This window comes from Euwallacea fornicatus, chromosome 34 (assembly GCF_040115645.1).
Source record: "Euwallacea fornicatus isolate EFF26 chromosome 34, ASM4011564v1, whole genome shotgun sequence".
Lineage (NCBI taxonomy): Eukaryota > Metazoa > Arthropoda > Insecta > Coleoptera > Curculionidae > Euwallacea > Euwallacea fornicatus.
This window is the reverse complement of record NC_089574.1, coordinates 1521931-1536588: the sequence shown is the minus strand read 5'-3', so window position 1 is coordinate 1536588 and position 14658 is coordinate 1521931. Positions and strand designations below refer to the sequence as shown.

Below are 14658 nucleotides of genomic sequence, written 5' to 3'. Positions count from 1 at the left end.
GGAGAAACCATCTGTCAGGACCTTATAATGAGCTTACGTTGATCAACTGAAAAGAAAACAACACAAGTAAGTAGCTATTTATTAATTATATAAAAATGTTTATTTGTTTTTTTTTTGTTTTCTATATAATATTTCACATTGAATATTACAGTTTACAGTAAAAAATAAATAAACTTTTTTGCCAGTGATTTATGAATTATTGGTTGAATGTGAAAAATTTCGTTCTAGGATAGTAGAAAAAAAGCAAGAAACAGATATTATCGACTCTGTTATTAATTATTACTTACCTTGCATTACAAATTATAATCTATTTCTTAAAAAAAAAATAAATAGAGCTAGCACATTCACAAAATTAAAAAAATTATCTTAACCTTAATACACTTCTTCATTACATGCCATTTTTTTAAATTTAAAATCACTCCATACAAACACTTAAATGCAATAAGAATTCATCAATTCAATAGAAAATACTACCTAGTAATAGCCATTTATTAGTTAAAAAATTGGCGTTGAGATGTAAAGCTGGCTTAAGTGTAAGGCAACTATAAATAGTTTCTAAAGAATCGTGCAACGTTTCTTTCTCTTGCTTTTGTCTTTTCCTCTTCCATTGAACATTTTGTTTTCTTCTTTCTTTCTGGCTCTAATTTCTCTCATCAAATCATAAAATACCTGCAAACATAATACAGATTGATATTAATACACATAGACTTTCAGTTCCTAATACTAAGATTTCACCTATGATAGATATTGGTGGTAATAATGACAGTTTCTTATATAAACAAATTAATAAAAAGTAAGCTTAGGGTGAAAAATTGATTTCTTTTCTAAATGCCAATGTCTTGTGTTTTGGAAATAAAGCAATACCATATGTTTACAGGAACATTTTTCGTACCTTTGCTCAACAAATATCCCTTAAATATGTAAGAGATGTTGAGGAAAATATCCTGTAGATAATTCTCAAAATGCTGGTTTAAAAGTAGTAGTAGTTCACAACTAAGGACACAAACTCCTACTTCTTAGCTTAATATGGCATAACAATAAATGACTTTGTAAGATTACAAAAGATACACTATAGCTAGTTGCCACTATAATAGTTCATCTACCATAAATCATTTTGTATATATAGACTCACTTACTTTGTCTACATGTTCTCGTGTTTTAGCAGATGTTTCTACATAAGGCACACCCCAACTGTTTGCTCTATCTTGAGCCTCTTGAAATGTCACTTTTCTTTTTTCTTGCAAGTCACTTTTGTTACCAACCAACAAAAATGGAATATTATCATCACCTTTTACTCGAAGGATCTGCTCCCTAAAATGAACAAAAAAATATTTGTCACTTCTTAAGATACAGAGTACTAATTTGTATAAAATTATTAAGTAATGAGTAATTAATTTTTCCAATTCGAAAATGATTCATTTCTCTGCATCAACTTATAAATAGAAATAATAGCCACCTACAAATTGATGTCACTACTCAAAATGGGTGTGTACCTTAACTTAAGCTACAAACTAAATACCTGAATTCCTGAGTTGCTTGAAAACTTTCGTCTTCGGTAATAGAAAAAATGCAAAGAAACCCTTCCCCACTTCTAAAATAATTATCTCTTATGGCAGCATAGTCTTCTTGCCCGGCAGTATCGAGAATATCAATCTGGACCTCTTCTCCATCCAGCAATATTTTTTTCCTATATGAGTCAGCTTTTGTGGGTTCGTAATCCTCTACGAATTCATCGTACATAAACTGTAGAGTTAGGGCAGATTTTCCGACACCTCCACTCCCAACCATAATAACTTTATGCAAGGCAGGCTGCATAGCTGGCTTTTTGGACATGTTTTGTGAAAATTAAGCCGCTTAACACGTCTTTTAGACACTTGTGGAAATTATAAACGTGCTGCGCCTATTATCACCTGAGATTTAGTTTCGTGGATTTACAAAAATTATCAAAATTACAACTTCTAATTTGTAACCATTCCCGTAACTTAACAAAAACATTCAACAGTCAAAACAATGTCACAATATATGTCAAATGTCTTGTAAAAAATGTCATTACTTGTAGGTGTTGTGGGCGCTTTAAATGTCAGAAGTGAACTATTCGATCTACCCTTAATGAGTAGTTAGTGATAGTAAGCGTAGTTATTAGGTGCACTAGAGATGGGGTTGGAAACCATTAAAAACAAAAAAGCGGAAAGCCATGCATGTGTTTTTTTGACTAATAAATTTTTTACAAATGTCCAAAAGTGCTCCAAATCGTGAGTTTTGTTTTATCTTACATATAATAAAACACATGCCGATTCACAGATTTCATAGTGAATTCAGACACCGCACTAGTGTGTGGGAAACGTGCCATTGTGGCCCACTTTTGAATGTCCTAGTGTCATTGTGATGTTTCGTATCGTGTTGAACGGGCAGAGATAGGCTTAGCCAGTCAAATCACCTCACTGGTACGGAAGGATCGTTACGTGTCCAAGACCATATACGCGGAAATCCTAATAAATTGTAACTGGAAAGCTTTACATTCGATTTATTCTCGATTCAAATATGAAATATGCCGAACTTTTTTGTGCACCTACAACTGTTAAAATATAACTTCACTTCAATTTAGATTGAATCTCCTATTAGTTCTCAAGTTGGTTAAATTTCAATCATTACTCGGTGAAGACAAACGTATGCTAGTATAAAAGGCCTTTATAGCGAAATTAAGACTAACTGAAGAGATAATGGTCTATTTATTATCTTGCGCGCGGCCTTTACATAGTGCACAGTATTTGTACAGTAATCTATGGGGTAGGATAATGCAGACAGATCTATACAGGCCCATTTCAGGACGTGCAGCAAAATAACTGCAGTCAGGAAATATTCAAAACTTTGCTCATCTGGTCGCATAGCAACGTATTAATGGAGTACAATACCCAGACTGTCTTTTGAATTTTGTATATAGCGCTGGAATAAAACAGTAGATAGCTTTTAAAGATTTTATTGTTTTTCGAAGTATTCTCCACGAAGATACGAGAGAACCCCTAAAGATAAGAGAACAACCGATAATGCGGATTAATAGTTCCGGATTACGAATACCTTATTTGTCGCCGTGCACCACTGCACTAAATCATCTAAGAATCAATATCGGTACAAAAATATACACATAAAGGTAAGATTTATAAGATAAATGATAACAACGATCGTATAGCCTGCAAACTTCGAATATTTTACACCTTTTTTGCAAACATCCATCTCATTGATCGAACCGCGGTAGTAATGTACCACACGAAATAATACAGTACAAGGGCTGTCTTCTAAGTTTTGCAAATGGAGCTAAAATAAAAGAGCAAATAGTTTTTAAAGACCGCATGTTTCCATGTTCTAGAACCATTTCTGAAAGTACTTATTCTACTCGTTTGTGTCCATGCAGTTTGTTCTTGATTTTTGGAAAGGTAAAGAGATTATTGGGGCTTAGGTCGGATTAATATGGGTGATCATCTAACAATTCGTCGTTTTGTTATGTTAAAAAGTCCATTTTTTCGTGAGCACCTCGAGAACGGATGACTTTTGTTGATTTTCGGGCACATATGAGTTAATCACCACCACCGACGATGCTGTACATGTTTGTAGATTTTCCTTGCGTCATACGGTCTAGAGTTTCTCGACACCAATTAACTCAAGTTTCTTTCTATTCTTCGGTCAACAGATTCGTATCCAACGGGTTACTAATTTTTTTACAGCTAATTCTTCATGCAAAGTTTATTGAGTTGAAGTCTGTGAAATCTTCATCGATGCCTCAATGTCAAAATATATCACGTGTCAGTTTTCCTTGAAACGCTTGCGCACAGCTACGGCGTTTTCCTGGATGACTGCTGTTTTTGGTGCACCCGTCCTTAGATCATCGTTAGAACTGATCTGTTCACCTTTGAATTCTCCATACAAACGAGAAATTGTCGATTGATGTGTTTCATTGCCGAAAACAGAAATCAATTCGACGAGACATTCTTGTTGAAGAAATTGTCGAAAGTTACAAAAAAATGTTGTACGGCAATTTTCTCGGTTTAATCGGGCAACTTGTTAATTTTCAAAGTTCCCTGTACCAACACTATTGTGTGAATCGCATTGAAACTTCGGATTTAATTTAATCAAACATTCAAGCTAAGTTTTATTAATGACTGACTGGTAGCGCCGCCATCTATGTCCGTGTATGTAAAACATAAAAGAGAGCCCTCGTACAGTGAAATAAGGGAAAACGCGTAGTTTTTTCTCAGTGATGAGTATTCATTTTTGTGATGCAATTAGTGACTTTTTTAATGTCTTGTTGAACATTCGTGCTTGTTTCAGCGATATTGTTAAAGGTATGGGAAAACCATCTCAACTTTTATTACTTTGCGTTTACTCGGAAACTCGTAAAATTTGGATGTGTACCGAGTAAGCAATACGGTAATACTGCAAACTAATTTCATTCGGGTACGCTGCTGAATCTCTTGTTAATATCGCCCTCATTTTCTCTACGATAGAACTACATCAATTATTCCTTTCCACGGGCGAAAATAATCCTGCAGTGAATGCAATCTAGTGAAACAAGCAGCTTCAAATGTTTTCACCAGAAGGCATATGGCTTGACTTGAATCGCCAATTCCACTGACCCATACACCTGTCGACGCAATTTATAGCTTTGAGTTTTCCCATGTGTATGAGTTTACGCGTAAGTTTAGAAACTAATAGATTATTTTGTGCACCACTGGATCCTTTCTGGTTTATAAGCAATGTACCAACGATTTAGAAAAAACGAGTTTAGCATTGTTTTGTATAGGTCGTCTACTACGAAAACCGCTGCACATCATAAATCAGGTGATTTCGTTTCTTATTCTCACGTTCAAAAAACGAAAAGTTTTCAACGAGGAACTCTACTTTACGTAAACAATAACAATGCGGATTAATTGCAACTGCTATCTAGGGTAACTTACCCGTTAACGTTTAGTAAAATATTTAAACTTAACATAAACGTAAATAAATAATGAGAATATTAACAAAAGTGTTGGCAGTTGCGCGCGATGTCGCCAAATTTCGTATTTTGGTTAGTTTTGACGTTACGCCTTCCCCATTCTACCATTTCAGTTTACTGTGATGGTTTTGTCGACTTAAATATTGAATTAATCATACAACTGGCAACACCGCTTAATTTCAGCGTTACGACGTACATCGGTTTTATACTGGACGACCTCTACAGATTTGTCTTCCTTTATTTGACAAAAGAGGCATTAATTCATGATTTCCAAATCGAAGGGAGTGACGTCACCAAGACGCCGGATCTTTTAGATGTGCGTCAGAGTTACTCAAATTACGTAGGAAAGAGTACTAAGTATATGGCGGTCTTTCGTTCAAAAAGGAGGATCAATTTTGGTGAAATGTTGAGTTTCCATGTCTTTTTCTTGGATTTACTGCTGCGTCCAGTCGTTTTTAAATCAACGCACGTAACTCGTCCGTTGACCATGGGTAACGTCACACTAATTTAGCCAACATTGAAAGGGAGTCGCAGATCAGACATTGGTTTTCCCGCTGTACAGTTTGATCATACATGATTTCTGTAATGTTAACATTGGTCTCGGAATCACGATTCCTTTTCGGGGTGGCTCTAGAGTGGAATAGGGATAAACTCCACCCATTCTGCACGTAATGAAAAACGGGAATCAATTATTATAAAGTCTTTTATATTTAACTTACACAACAACATACTTTTATTTCGAAATGTATAATATAGTCTATTTTATTCTATCTAATTTATCAATTATAAGCACGTTGGTTGCGCCTGAATCGCTGTTCCGTTTTTTATGATTACGTTGTCCTTGCTGTCGTTCAGGTTGAGGTTGATGCGACTGGTCATCGCTAACGTGTGAATTGAAGATGAGGGTTGTTCGATTTTGACCAAGGCGTCGCCTTCTTCGTCCACATTGGGACAAATGGATGTGTTCCTAGTAGTCCGGTATCTGTAAAAATTGAATAGTTCAGTAAACTAAAGATTAGTTGACTACGAAGTGTTCCAGAAAGGTTGTGCCAAACTGATATTGCGGCGAAGAATTTTTGCATAGAAATCCCCACTCAAAAACAAGCCGTTTTGGCTTCAGACTGATTTTTGTTCAACATACTGGACATTCACTTAAGTGAATAGAGTAAAAACGAACAGAATAAACACTTTTGCATATGTACATTTTTTTCAAGGCATTCTTTCCGAGTTAATATTGCGTTTTAGAACACAAATGACTGGAGCCAAAACGACTTATTTTTAACTGGGAGTATCCGTGCAAAAATTGTTTACCGTACTGTTTCCCATGTTCCGCCTCCTCATGTCTGACGCGTTTTCTTTGAAACACCCTGTAGTGTAATACCAAAAAACGAAACAGGGCGGCCTCCATAAAAACAATTTTTATATAAAGTTATCACGTTACAATAAGCTGAATTTCCTAGATGCTTACCTTTCCGATGAAGAAGGTTTAGACTTTTTGGGAAAAACGCTATTTTCCAAATGTAGGGTGGCATTAACGTCTTTGTTCCCCGCACAGGTACAGGCTTTCCAAAAACTCTTTTTGAAGTTGTCGCTCAAGAAAGCGTAGAGTATTGGATTCACCGCCGAGTTGGAATAACTCAAGCAAGACGCCAGTAAATGCAAGGTTATATTTAACCTGTGAAAAAAATATTTACATAAGTAGTGCGAAACGTAATTCCTTACCGCACGCTAAGTATTGTGCGTTAAATCACGTGAATCGGGGTTCGGTAGCAACTGCGTGCGGCAAACAAACTTTTTCAAGTGATTTTGCCAGACAGTTATTTTGCAAGGAGCGTATGTCTATTATCTCTGTTGTTTTTTGTCAAGTTAATTAAATATTGGCGTGCGGTAAAGGCATTACACACTCGAATGTGTTTTCGTGTGTTACATTACGTCGATAGTAAATAAATTGCAAAAACTTGCGAAATTTATTAAATTCTTATTAATTATACCTAATATTAACAAGCATTACCAGCGATGATATTTGGTTCATTTGTATGTTAAAATCCTGAAACCGCACATAATTCACGCGTGACGTGTTATCATCGTTATGCTAATCTATCAACGTGTCCCAGCTGAACACTTCACCATAATATTATTTCGCAGGATTATTACACGCATCTACCTCCAATTGCTGATTTTCCCTTAGAACTTATCCTTATGTTATTTGCAATTTACTGACATGGTAGTAGACGACTTCCATGCTCTACCGCACGGAAGTGGGAGTTAATATTGTTTTATTGTCCGCAATTATTTTTGATACTGATCTCCCCTGTCTCGCGCAAATCTTATGCTCATAGGAAAAATGTTTTTTTATTTTTTTTTTAATTTTCCTATTTCACCTAGCAAGTGCGCAAAACGGTACTTCACGACCGGATATTGGCCTCATTTAATTAAAAGCCAGCTAAAACGAACTTTCAGGATCTCTTTATGTGATTTTATCAAGTTCTTTTAGAGATACGAGCTTATAATATTGGTGAAACGTTTTGCTGATTTTTCCCCGAGCACATTCCGTGATATCTCAAGTAATTAAGGATGCGAAGAAAAATCAATTGTGTTAATTTTTCTGAATGCACCTACATACGTGCACACACGTACAGGGTGTCAATTTGAAAACTTTCCGTCTTATTATCTCGAAGCAGGATATATTTTTCAAAAATCGCCGAATCACGTCGATTTTGTTATTGAGGGGGAACACTTTTTTTTATACAGAATTGATTGCGCCTCTCTCAACCCTCTACACCGCAGAGCCACCCTCTCAAACATCTTAAATGGTATAGAGGATTAAGTAATACGTCATTTTAAAGGACTTTCTATTTTGTGCATTTTGATGTCTCGTTTGTTACATTCGTCCGTTATCAAGTTAGGTGTCCTTGATCATTTTTCTTATACGTGTTTTAGTATCGTTGAAACTAAGATTTTTAAATCAAACATGTCTTATGATTAGGAAATTCTTGTAATAAATCAATTTACCATTAACAGAAGAGACGCATTAATCACTGAACCAAATGTTTATCAATCTAATAAATTTCCACGATCGTCGAAAAGAAACATCTATGTAGAATATGAATTTTTTTATTGTTTATTTTTATTTTCAATGGAATGCCGTTTCGATAAATTTTGATATTATCTTTCGTGGAAAATATTTACTTACTTGTGGTACTGGTCGATGTTAACAGGTATCGAGATCAGTTAAAATTTGTTGGGATAATTCGTGTTACAGTGGGTAATTTGAAACACGATATACGCAGTTTAGCAAAGAATAGAATTCTTATTTATGGGGGGCAAGGAGGATGCGCAAGAAGAACGGCGCAAGTTTTTAATGCTAGAAATCCTAATTCTAACGTGAGTTACGGATACGGACAGATAAGACCTGAAGCACAAAGAAAATCAATATTAATCCCTGAGGAATTTTTGAAAATCTTCGAATTAATTTAACCTTTTTAATACTCCGGTGAATCGCCTACGTAGTGACGTTGGTACAACCTGCCTCTCGTACAGGTACAGCTCATTGGCTTTAACAACGAAACATTCCATGTTTCCAGATTTAGTAAAATGGGAGGAAAATCGCGAATTTAAGGCAGCAGATTCATTATACAAACACATCTTGACGAAATAAAATATACATACCCAATTGTAAATAAAACTCGATCGGAAAAAATCAGAGGTTTTTTGCTGAACAACGTTTATTTAGAATTCCATACGTCGTGTTCATAATTGATGTACATATATAGTAAAGATGAAACCACCATCAATCTGAACATTTTGCCTCTGTCTATTAAAATTTTATAACTTGGAAGTCCGAATGATATACGTGATCTAACAAATTTAATTCTCTTATGTACAATAGCCATAAGCATCGTGTTGTGTGTCTGCAAGGGCGCCGGCTTCCTCCTCAAATCATCCAGGATTGCAATACTACCTTTCCACGAATGAAAGTTTGAACGCTTCCAGGCGAAACTCATTGATGTAACTTAGAGGGAGAAAATGATAAGAAAATTAAGCAAATACCAAGGCGGAAATGGGACAATTGAATAAAACCTACAAATGAGTGATGAAAATTGTAATTTTTCACGTTAAAAAAAAAAAAATTGAAGAATTCATGCCAGCGATGTTCCGATATTGCAAAGGACATACAGTATTGGCGCTACTCCCGTTTCCCCCGGACTGGACACTTGTCTTTGTTTCAACTTGTCGGTTTTTACTGCTTTTAATGAATCATTTGCTGTTCAATTTCAATGTACAATGAGCAATTCCATAATGTATGTTCCACATCTCGTAAAAAATTGAATCGATATTCTATACATCTTTTTGCAATTCAATGGAGTAGAAACACTTAATAAGGTTATAATACTTAATTAATATATTAATTATTACTAAAAAATTTCATTATTTTATCATCTATAACTTTAACAAATAGTATGGCCCCGTCATCACCATAACACGTTCTGCTTTTACATTTTAATGCGATACTATAAAAAGGAATTATATGAAGCAAGTTCGGACTGTGTATCCACTCATGAGTAATTCAACATATGCTCGGTCTGTTAGTACTTGACAACTTCGAGGACTGAATAATACATGTGATCTAATAAATTTCGTTTCGTTATGATCAAAAGCCATGATCGTTGCGTCGCGATTTTGCAGGAACGCAAATTTCGCCACCAAATTGTCCAGAATTCGATTTTTTTTAATGGCGCGTTTGTGGCCGACGTGCTCGATGCTTTTTAAAAATCTGGAGAACCGTTAGAGTTACTTAAGGGAAAACCGAAATTGACGAATAACTCCCACTCGAGTCAGAGGCGCGCACAGCTGACGTTCGAACCACGAAAACATTGAACACAATTTACCACATATCGATGGTGGATGCCGCGATTGAGGCCGCGGAGCTTTGAAAAGGCAATTTTAGAGTCTTCATTTTCGGCAACAAAAAATCGCAAAAATGAGGGCCCGAAATGGTGCTGTATCTGGAAAACTGAAAAAGATATTATAATTTATAAATAATAATTAAAGATATATTAATAAATAATTTTCGTTTGGATCTAACTCGGCAATTTCTTCATTTAATATTTTAAATATTTTGTTTGTTGCGCTACAGCTCGGCTGGATCATCCAAGATCGACGACATCCGTACGAAAACGCACAAAAAAACTTTGCAATCTAGCTTTTGGTGAGGTACCACCACCAACAATGGTGGCCTTAAAATATTTAAATTACTTTACACCTTTTTTATGCAAGTGTACAGCCTATCGGCCTAACCAGGGAAACGACATAATGGACAGCATGTGCTTAAGGAAGAACATATAAACAGTGATAAAAAGCATTTGGGGTGTTACTACAGCCAACGAAAACTGCCATTCTGGTGTTATTGACAAGAGAGATTTTAGCTGCACAGCACTGCCTGGTCTCAAAGCTGTCTATGGCCTTTTCGTTTCAATGGCAGGAAATTTTTAGTTCGATTCAATTCGAGTTCCTTCCCAACACCCAACTCAGCGATCGTACGATTTTTGCCCGTTTTCAACCGAGCGCAATCTAAGCAAGATAAAATCGAAATTTATCGTAATGGCATCCCACTGAATACAAAAATAAACAATAAAAAAAAATCATATTCTACAGAGATGTTTTTTTTTTCCTTCAAAGACCAAGGAAATTTATTAGATTGAAAAACATTATGATGATTAATGCATTTTTCCTTAAAAGATGGTGAATCGATTTATTATAAAAAAAAATTCTTAATCACAACACGTGTTTGAATAAAAAATTTTAGATCGAGCGCTATCGAAACATGTGCAAAAAAGCGATTGTGCCTGGTGGAAGGCGCCTGACTTGACGATGCGACAGTCAAATGTAGCAAATGAGGCATCAGAATGTAACGAATAAAATACTCCTTTAAAGCGATATATCACTTAACCCCGTTTACCACTTAAGATATTTCAGGGAATTCTACATAAAAAAATCGTTTCCCCTCGATAACAACAAAGTCGAGGTGTTTTGACGAAATTAATAAAATCTAATCTTCGTTTCGAGATAATCAAGGTGGGAAGTACTTGAATTGACACCATGTACGTGGAAACTTACGTGCGATTCCTCTGGCTGGAATTGCTGATGGCCAGTTGGGTGACCCAGTATGGCGCCCAGCAGATGATGTACACCAGCACTACACTGGAAACCAAATTGGTGACTTTCCTATGCGACTTCTTCTTCTCCCTGGACTTGCTTTTTGGACCGACTGTTCTCAATTTCCTCAGAACTTGAGCGTAAAAGAATAGAATGGCCGTGAGAGGTATTGCAAAACTGAATACAAACGTGTAAATGGTGAACAGTATGGCTGGAGACGAATCAATGTCCACATCTATGAGAGTATTGTTCACTACAGAACTATTAGAATTGTTGGGATATGTGGTGTCGTTGTCTGCAACCCACGTGCCCCAAATAATTGCACAAGAATTGTTCCCGTTTGGACCTTCGACCTCTTGAGCATGTTCAATGATGGGAACTATGAGGAGAATACTACAACACCAAGCAAAGCAAGACACCAATTTTGATATGAAAGGCGTTCGCCATTTTGGGGAAGATATAGGATGGCAAACGGCTATGTACCTGTCGGCACTCATAATGCAGAGCAAGATAGAGCTGGTGAATTGATTTATGCTTGTCGTGATCATATAGGCTTTGCAAGCAATGTGGCCGAACACCCAATGACCGTTAAGGATGGTCGCGATAAGGAAAGGAATGCCGATGAGGAAAAACTCATCGGCAATTGCAAGATTCACGATATACATGTTGGTGACGGTTTGCATCTTGGAGTAACGAATCACCACATAGATGACCAAAGTATTGCCCGCAATTCCTACTAGGCATACCAGAGAAAAGAGAATGGTCTGTATTATTTGTACGATATAAAAGGGATTTATGTGGTCCGAGCAATTTGAGTTTGCTGTGTTGTTCACATCATCCATTTTGGTCAGTTCTCCAGGTTTTCATGAGTGGTCGTTTTCTGAAACAAAGGTTATCTAGTTAGGTTGATTTGACTTGTCAAGTTCATCACGTTTAAACCGCGACAGTTCAATTTATGGTTCCTGTTTTTGAATGATCAAGTATTATTTAGTTTTAAATCCAGAGGTTAACTTGATGATGGCGGCAGAAGTTAGTAACGTCGCGCGGGCAATCTCGCAAATCTCAGGCCGATATAGAGTGCGGATCAGTCGATTTATGTGCAAGAAGATGTTTTTCAAATGAGGTCTATAATATCTCTGATTATTCGCATTTTTTGATTTTTCGTGGATATCTCGGTAACTCTAAGAGTGTCGATGAAATAATCAGTGAAACGATCTTGAACTTTAAGAGTTTTAACGTCCCTCTTGTGTCACGTATATGAAAAAAATTGATTTCCTGGCCTAAGGGCCGTTATTAACTGAACAGCCGGTACATATACGACACAAACGGTTTGAAATTCAATTAAATATATTTCGCTCTGCTTTTAATCTCTGCTGTATCTACTCGAATTACACAAGGCATATTCCGAGAGAGATATTGCAAGCGCAGATGAATTATTGTGTATCCGAATAACAAACACGGCTGAAATGAGATTTTAAGGGTTACTAAACATATCCGAAACAATCATGGTATACGTTTGCTCCATATGTACATATATCAAAGCCTTTCCAAGATAACTTTGCATGGACTGCTATTATGAAGAGTAAATTCGATGTGGATGAATTAATGGAAGTATGTATTATTATGTACAGGGCGAGTCCCGAATCTGATTTGCCAGCCTCCCTCGCCCAAATATGCTGATTTAGTAACGTTGTCAACACGCATTTTCGGTGATGGGAGGGAACCTGCCTGACTGAATTTTGAGCAGGTTTCACGTAACACACCCACGACTAAATCAGTCAGGTTTTCGAGAAAAATTACAAAAAGTAGGTACATATGACGATAGGACTAGCGGTATTTAAAAAATAGCAGTAGCCAAGCTAATATATTCAATGTTGGAACTGTGTCCATTTGACGTAGGGACAGCGGGCAAGCCGCAATTCAAACTCCTTAAGAACTTTTTTTATCGCTAGAGGCGGTGTGTGTCGGGTTTCTTGAGTAATTTTAATTTTCACTAACCCGCGATTCAGATAACCCCATAAAAAAAAGTCCATAAGGACGATGTCGGGCGGTCTAGCAGGCCACTCGAATTGCAATGATTTCAACATCTGTCAAATTTAGACGTGTGCGCACTGCGTGAAATATGTTCAGAATTTGTCAAAGAACTTAAAAACATCGTAGTACGCATGGGCTTCCATATGGAAAAAAATGAAAAAGTACATTTGTCCAGAGCATGGGCAACCCTGTCTGTTACGTCAAAAATTTCACAATTAAAACAACATTTGACGAGTTCCAGCATTTCCACGAAGCATATTCCCTTCGACTTTTAACGGGGTTATGCGAGACTTTTAGTCCTCTCTGTGTAAGAGGACCGTGCTCCATAGGCCGGGGGGTTAAGTGTGGGACCCTTCGGTGAGACCTAGTGCGGTGAAAGCATTTTAGACGAGCTCACGTGGTATTTATTATTATATTTGCGTGTTGATCAAAGGTTGAAGAGGCTTCCGAAGTGTAAGAAGTCTTACTTAACGTCGAAGTTAGAAGGAGTGTAACTGTGTTTGTCCAAGGACCAACCTCATCCCTCAATCTTAACGTTTCATCACCCAAGTTTATCTGCATAGTAAATTTCTTGCAATTTGTTGCTTTGAGGCGAACGATTCTAGCTAAATAATTCTGTGTACAAAAACCCTCGCCCTGCGGTCTTAGGATTTTATCGAATTACTTACCCGCAGCCATTTTCTAAATAAAAATTTTGCAAAAAACTTCTTATGCAGATTTTACCCGATGGAACTTTAAGGACGCGGGATATACCCTATGATTAATATGTACCCCCTCTTCCGAGACCAGTCTGGAAATAATTTAATTAGGGAATTAGATGCTGATTTCCGAAATTGATTTATCGGCAGCGTACGGATAAGAAATTTGATTAATAGTTATCTCTTTGATGAATAATAGCAAAAACAGTGTAAACTACACTAATGGAAAATCTCGAGTTTAAAAAAATATCCAACCAGGATGTTTGGAAGGTCCAGAGTTCGCTAAGGCTCAGACAAGATTGCTGCTTCCAAATGGAACTATCCGGGTACTATTTTGTGAACACCCTTCGATGTTGTAAAGTCCTATCATGTCCTAAAAAATGGCGTAAAACGAACGATGCAATAAAAACAACTTTTAACACCCCGTAAATCCGCTACCGATTAAGATCGGATGCATCCTCATGTGAACTTTACTCGTTATTTTGTACCAGATAATATACAGGGTGTTAATTAAGTACGTGCAGATATGTCAAGGAACGAATCTCTGACCTATTCCAATACAAAAAGTTCCTATTAACATATGGTCGCGGCGGCTCCGTTGAAGAGATACAGAGTGTTTGAATCTTAATTTGGTTTTCTGTGAATATTTCTGGACACAGATGGGTCAGTCGGATGAAATTTAACATTCATTTTTTATGATGCAAAACCCAAATGTTATCTTAGTTTTTTGATTACTGATAGAGGGCGCCACGTACAGGGTTTCACCACGTTTAAACTGTCCCT

General features: G+C 36.6%; 2 protein-coding genes across 3 annotated transcripts in view; both read right to left on the bottom strand.

The window, feature by feature from the left end:
- Positions 1–233: 233 nt before the first annotated feature.
- Positions 234–2012, bottom strand: Rala (Ras-like protein A). Its single transcript, XM_066299544.1, has 3 exons — positions 1520–2012; positions 1137–1311; positions 234–669 (listed from the first exon to the last, which is right to left on the bottom strand). The coding sequence occupies exons 1-3, from the start codon at positions 1831–1833 to the stop codon at positions 556–558; spliced, it is 603 nt and encodes a 200-aa protein (XP_066155641.1). The 5' UTR covers positions 1834–2012; the 3' UTR covers positions 234–555.
- Positions 2013–5672: 3660 nt separating this feature from the next.
- LOC136348668 (somatostatin receptor type 2-like) overlaps positions 5673–14658 on the bottom strand; it is a 127850-nt gene continuing 118864 nt past the window's right edge. For both annotated transcript variants that reach the window (XM_066299690.1, XM_066299689.1), the window contains exons 2-4: positions 11105–12023; positions 6456–6662; positions 5673–5969 (exon numbers count right to left, since the gene is read on the bottom strand). In XM_066299690.1, the coding sequence (XP_066155787.1) occupies positions 5771–5969; positions 6456–6662; positions 11105–11985 (1287 nt within the window). In that variant the 5' untranslated portion in view covers positions 11986–12023 and the 3' untranslated portion in view covers positions 5673–5770. The remainder of the gene's footprint in view (positions 5970–6455; positions 6663–11104; positions 12024–14658) is intronic.